The sequence below is a fragment of the Myxocyprinus asiaticus genome, chromosome 19 (genome assembly GCF_019703515.2).
Source record: "Myxocyprinus asiaticus isolate MX2 ecotype Aquarium Trade chromosome 19, UBuf_Myxa_2, whole genome shotgun sequence".
Classification (NCBI taxonomy): domain Eukaryota; kingdom Metazoa; phylum Chordata; class Actinopteri; order Cypriniformes; family Catostomidae; genus Myxocyprinus; species Myxocyprinus asiaticus.
The window spans coordinates 47,431,735-47,438,591 of NC_059362.1; the positions used below are offsets into that span (position 1 = coordinate 47,431,735).

The window sequence follows — 6,857 nt, forward strand, 5'->3', positions numbered from 1 at the left end:
GACACTATGAAAATTGATTTTTGTTAGACTATAATTTTTGATTTCTTTGTCGGATCGACAGTTTTCTCAGATACAGTGGACATGATTGGGAACAAAACAAAAGCAGTTTTTCAGAGCCACCTTATTTACACCCAGAGATACACTGGTGGCCAAAAGTTTGGAGTAATGTACAGATTTTGCTGTTTCGGAAGGAAATTGCTCCTCTAATTCACCAAAGTGGCATTCAACTGATCACAAAGTATAGTCAGGACATTACTGATGTAAAAAACAGCACCATCACTATTTGAAAAAAGTATTTTTTGATCAAATCTAGACAGCAGCCATCACTCCAACACCTTATCCTTGAGTAATCATGATAAATTGATCATTTGGTGCTAGAAAATCACTTGCCATTATATCAAACACAGCTGAAAGCTATTTGGTTCGTTAAATGAAGCTTAACATTGTCTTTGTGTTTGTTTTTGAGTTGCCACAGTATGCAATAGACTGGCATGTCTTAAGGTCAATATTAGGTCAAAAATGGCCAAAAAAGAAACAGCTTTCTCTAGAAACTCGTCAGTCAATCATTGTTTTGAGGAATGAAGGATATACAATGCTTGAAAATGTCAAAAAACTGAAGATTTCATACAAAGGTGTACACTACAGTCTTCTAAGACAAAGAACAACTGACTCTAACAAGGACAGAAAGAGATGTGGAAGACCAGATGTACAACTAAACAAGAGGATAAGTACATCAGAGTCTCTAGTTTGAGAAATAGACGCCTCACATGTCCTCAGCTGACAGCTTCATTGAATTCTACCCGCTCAACACCAGTTTCATGTACAACAGTAAAGAGAAGACTCAGGGGTGCAGGCCTTATGGGAAGAATTGCAAAGAAAAAGCCACTTTTGAAACAGAAAAACAAAAAGAAAAGGTTCGAGTGGGCAAAGAAACACAGACATTGGACAACAGATAATTGGAAAAGAGTGTTCTGGATCTTAACCCCATTGAGCTTTTGTGGGATCAGCTAGACTGTAAGATGTGTGAGAAGTGCCCCAATAAGACAGTCACATCTATGGCAAGTGCTACAGGAAGTGTGGGGTGAAATGTCACCTGAGTATCAGCTGAATGACACTTTGGTGAATAAAAGGACCAATTTTTTTTCATAAGAGCAAAATCTGTACATTATTCCAAACTTTTGGCTGCCAGTGGATATAATGTCAAAGCAAAAAAAAATAAAAAATTCTTATTTTTCTTATTTAAAAAAAATTTATTAATTAATTGTTTGTGATTTTTTTCATCAGTTTCTTAGGCTGAGAGTCTCAGAATGTATCATAATCTATATCATTAAAAATGTGAAAAGTTTTCTTTACAATGATACCAAACACTTGACCCTTGCCCTTTTAAGCCTTTAATTTTGGGTATGCCACTGAAACAGGACATCTTTAAAAACACCTTCAGAGCTTAAAGGGTTAAATAAAATGACAATCTTTAAATCAGATCGCACTGATTTATCGCTGTAGCATACAAGGGCTTGCACGTATTGATTTGTGTTTCAGCTTAGTTTCTTTGTCTTTGTTTTTTTTTTTTTTTTTTTTTTTTTGCTTGCACCTTTTGTTTCTTTTCTATGAATTGCATGTTTTGTTTTGTTTGTTTTTTCCATTTACCATTTTTGCTTGCAGTTTTTTTTTTTTTTTTTTTTTAGATTCTTTAGCTTGAGTATTGTGTGTACATTTTTCGGTTTGCACGTTTTGTTTTGTGTTTCTTTCATTTTAGTGTCTTTGGATTGCAAAGGAATGTTATTTAAAGTGTAAGTGAAGCTTCTCTCTTGAAGTTGTGGGGCTGAGGGTTATTTTCGGTTAGCTGAAATAGCAGAATCATTCTTACAAAGGCACAGTAGGGGGTTTAATCTACACCTGTATAATAGCTGACATTGGGAGTTGTGTGTTAGCACTCTGCTGGACTGAGTTACAGCTAGTTAGGTGCTGGTGTCATTATTTTCTCCCTATTAGAGAGTCGTTCTGCAGGCGTATGTTTCTGGCATACGGATCATTCTTTGCAGGTTTTCTCAGGTAGCTTTCAGCGCATGCAGTGCCAATTGCCAGCGGGCTGCAGGCAATTGCTTTTAGTTTTTATCTGTGCCACAAAGTCGCATTAGTATCTCATTGAAGAGCTGCGCTTCAGTTCTCTTCACATTATAAGTTTCAGCAAATCAACAGCTTTGATGTGTTTGGAAAAAAGCATGCTTGCATTTCCTGCACAACCAGGTTTGACAGGGAAGTATGTGTGTGTCGCATTTCTGGCCATGTCGTAGCGCACTAATGGATGGGAAAGTGGTGCGGCGTGTTTTAGAGACAGAATGATGGGATTGATGTATGAATCTTCAAAACTGAAGTGTGATCAAGTGTTAATCTCATCAGAATGATGCGGACACTTCCTACTTCTCTGTATGTTATTGGTTCTCAATAGAACGCAAAATAACTTTTTCAGCCTTCTTGGTTCCGTAAATATTTTTCCCTTTACATTCTCCTGTGCTGTCTGTCTGCACTGGTCTCAGAACAGTTTGGAATGCACCTTATTTTCATCCTAACTCCATATAAATCCTCTGAAAGACACATTTTCCAGTTTTTGGATGAACTCATTTATTCTCAGTGTGATAATACACAGTAAATATAGGAATGCATTTATTAATGTTAATGAATTGAACCGTATTGTATGTGTGATAACAAAATAAAATATAACAAAATGTATATTAAAATGAAGTGAAATGACCCACAGATGTGTTAGAGTTGAACATGTTTTTTTCTACTTTTGAGGAAATGCAGTGCCAGTGTACACGTATGTGGACATCATGTTTATCAGCGCGCTGATGTGCGAAAAATTAACAGATTGTTTAAAGCAGCATATCAAAAGAAACTACAGACTCTCCTCTTTACATCAGGTTTCAAAGAAAAGGCTTAAATAGATTTCTTACCAGAGACACTTTTGTTGGCGCTGTGTCCGTAGAAGCGCTTCACGGAAATCAATGTCATGTTGTTGTGTCATGTGACTCGGTGCGGTAGAAGTTTAACCCTTAAATGACAGTCTAGAGTCTTGTGAACCGTATTCAGTCGGTTTTTATTTATTTAAAGTATGCGCTGCATAGAGCAAAGCCAAAATGCAACGTCCACGCATGTGGACACGAGGTCCACATACATTGCATGCTTTTTCGTCCAAATAGTTCTGACTCCAAATTCTACTAAATCTCAATTGTACTAGTTATTGAAAACTGGTGTATTTTATAATATATCTGTTTCCACCATATAGAAGTGGGTGGATATATCTTGATTCATTCTATCACAATCTATCTTAATTATAAGCTACAAACAGAGAAAATTATGTTATAATCTCAAAATGAGTGGGAATTAAAAGGATATTGTTTGTAATCATTTTCTGCATCAGTGAAGTTGAAAGAACCTTTGGAACAGATGTGCAATAATATTCCATGCATTAGCCACCGTACTGTACATTTGGCCTGAAATCTTGAAGAGCTTGAAGAGCTCATTTCTGAACGGAGGTGATGATGTCATTATGAGAATGAGATTTGAGCGCTGCAGTCAAGGGGAAGATTATCAGTAAATAATATTGTGCTGGAAGAGTTTTGTTGCCCTGGCTAATTTATTAACTTGTCATCAACTTTACAGTTTCCTCTCTGGTACCATGTAGAGGCAGATTTCACCTCCTGAAAAACAGAAAAACATTTACTCCAGTTACAGGTGTGGTGAAACTCCCAGTGATTCTGCCGCTGACGCTCTGATGATGTGTGACAGATGTGCGGGTTCTAGGAGACAGCGATGTGCTCCTGTTAAAAACTGCTCCATCATATAACTGCTTCAATTTAGTCTTGTGTCCATCAGAACACAACAAAACCTACATCTGTTATGTGAAAACCCTTCATATCTGCAGCGCACGTATTGTCAATTTCTGTAAAAGCGCTGGCCTTGTATGATGTTTCTTTTTTCTGTTAGCAAATGACTTCTATGTTATTGCATCAAGATGAAAAGCAAATATATGTTTTACATTTCTCATCTTCTGACTCGCAAGTTCACTTCATGAGCCTTTCCAACTGATATTCATTTTTGTTGTAGTGTTTTTGGTTCACCCAAAAGTGAAATTCTCTCATCATTTACTCACCCTCATGCCATCCCAGATGTGTATGACTTTCTTTCTTCTGCAGAAGATTTTTAGAAGAATATTTCAGCTCTGTAGGTCCATACAATGCAAGTGAATGGGTGCTAAAGGCAGCATAAAAGTAATCCATAAGACTCCAGTGGTTTAATCTATTTCTTCAGAAGTGATATGATAGGTGTGAGTGAGAACAGATCAACATTTAAGTACATTTTTGCTAGACATTCTCCTCCCTGTCCAGTAGGGGGCGTATACATGAAGAATGTGAATCACCAAAAACAGAAGAAGAAGAATGTGAAAGTTAGACTGAGCAGGGAAGAGAATTTATAGTAAAAATTGACTTAAATATTGATCTGTTCTCACTCACACCTATCATATCGCTTCTGAAGTCATGGATTAATCCACTGGAGTCTTATGGATTACTTTTATGCTGCCTTTATGTGCTTTTTGGAACTTCAAAGTTCTGGTCACCATTCACTTGCATTGTATGGACCCACAATATTCTGAGACATTCTTCTAAAAATCTTCATTTGTGTTCAGCAGAAGAAAGAAAGTCAAACACATCTGGGATAGCATGAGGGGGAGTAAATTATTTCATTTAGTTTCTTTGGCCTGCATGTTTTTATTCTGTTTCTTTTGTTTAATTTTTTTAGTTTGCATGTTTTGTTTTATGTGTTTCTTTCAGTTAGTTTCTTTATTTACATTATTTGTTTTGTGTTATTTTATTTTATTTTATTTTATTACGTTTAGTTCCTTTGGCTTGTGTGTTTTGCTTTTATGTGTTTCCTTTGTTTAGTTTCTTTAGTTTGCATGTTTTGTTTTGTTTTGTTTTGTTTTATTTTATTTTATTTTTAGTTTATTTGGATGCATGTTTTGTTTTATACGTTTCTTTTGTTTAGTTTCTTTAGTTTGGATGTTTTGTTTTGTTTTGTTTTATTTTGTTTTTAGTTTATTTGGATGCATGTTTTGTTTTATGTGTTTCTTTTGTTTAGTTTCTTTAGTTTGGATGTTTTGTTTTGTTTTATTTTATTTTGTTTAGTTTATTTGGATGCATGTTTTGTTTTATGTGTTTCTTTTGTTTAGTTTCTTTAGTTTGCATGTTTTGTTTTGTTTTGTTTTATTTTGTTTAGTTTATTTGGATGCATGTTTTGTTTTATGTGTTTCTTTTGTTTAGTTTCTTTAGTTTGGATGTTTTGTTTTGTTTTGTTTTATTTTATTCTGTTTAGTTTCTTTAGTTTGCATGTTTTGTTTTGGTTTTGTTTTGTTTTGTTTTATTTTGTTTAGTTTATTTGGATGCATGTTTTGTTTTATGTGTTTCTTTTGTTTAGTTTCTTTAGTTTGGATGTTTTGTTTTGTTTTGTTTTATTTTATTCTGTTTAGTTTCTTTAGTTTGCATGTTTTGTTTTGGTTTTGTTTTGTTTTATTTTATTCTGTTTAGTTTATTTGGTTTGCATGTTTTGTTTTGTTTTATGTTATTTTATTCTGTTTAGTTTTAGTTTGCATGTTTTGATTTGTTTTTGTTTTGTTTGTTTGTGTTACATTTACTTTATTTTTCAGGTTTTGTTTAAATTTTTGTGTTACTTTCTTTACTGTTTGCAGTTTTTTCCCTAAAATGTTTTTTGTTTAGCCTTTTACTCAAATCCAGTCATTAAAATCCAATTGTTTATTCTCTAAAGAGGGGTCAGATCAACACAACCTCTTAGATAAACCGGGTACTGCGTACTGCAGTCCTGCTGCAGTGCTTAAACGACCCTTTAGGTGGATTATACGGATAAAGAACATTTAATTTCAGGCAATTTGAAATTAAAAATGTTATTTACAGTTTTTATGAGTCCCTAACTGTGGCCTGTTGAAGACACAGATCAGATATCAAACCAAAGATCAGCTCCTTGTTTATGAGTTCATTAGCTAAATCGCAACTAATAATACAATTCTGCAGAATATAATTTCTTAAACGGAGATCTGTTTTGGTGTCAAGCTTTTCTAGACTTTTTGTTTAGTTTATGTTTTAGGTAATGTGTTTTAAAACATTATTTTACAATAAGATTACAAATAATGCTTGGATCTTTATTGCATTCCAGTGACATATGTGTTATGGCAGTGAAATAATATTTTGAACATTGTGATTTCTGTGGAAATGTATTGGTTAACATGTGTGGGAACAGAATATAAAATTAAATTAAACTCCCTCTCTCTCACTGCACAGACCCACCGGCAGTGGAGCCTGTTTGGCAGGAGGTCAGGCAGGGTTTGGGTCGGCCAGTGGTGATGAACTGTCGCGTTCTACGGGCGCATCCTTCACGTGTGCTGCGCTATGAGTGGAGGCTGGGCTCACGACTGCTGCACGCCGGACACTTCGACTCCCGGGATGATACAGAATACACTATACGCAGCCTGACGCGAGAGGGCTACGGCGAGTACACCTGTGACATCATCAATGAGGCGGGGCCAGGACGCTGCACCTTCCTGGTCACTGGTAAGACTTCGGGCAAATTCCAAATGGTGTTTTTGCGCCCTTGAAGGGCACTGCGGGAAAGGGTGTTCCAAACGACTCAAGCCCTCTACTGAGGGCCCTTCCACAAGGCCGTTAGCAAAGGGTATATGTGATGGTCACTTCATAGAAGTAATTTTACTGTTTTGATCACGTGACCCTGGGCGGCATGTCCTCGGGATATATTTTAAAGCAAGGTGGTCAATCAGAAAATATTAC

The 6,857-nt window shown here is 35.7% G+C and overlaps 1 protein-coding gene across 1 annotated transcript in view; it reads left to right on the top strand.

Annotated features, from left to right (window-relative positions):
• Nucleotides 1-6,857, top strand: part of LOC127409995 (MAM domain-containing glycosylphosphatidylinositol anchor protein 2-like) — a 248,363-nt gene that overhangs the window by 191,913 nt on the left and 49,593 nt on the right. Inside the window, exon 9 of the mRNA XM_051644966.1 lies at nucleotides 6,354-6,623. Coding sequence (XP_051500926.1) covers nucleotides 6,354-6,623 — 270 coding nt within the window. The remainder of the gene's footprint in view (nucleotides 1-6,353; nucleotides 6,624-6,857) is intronic.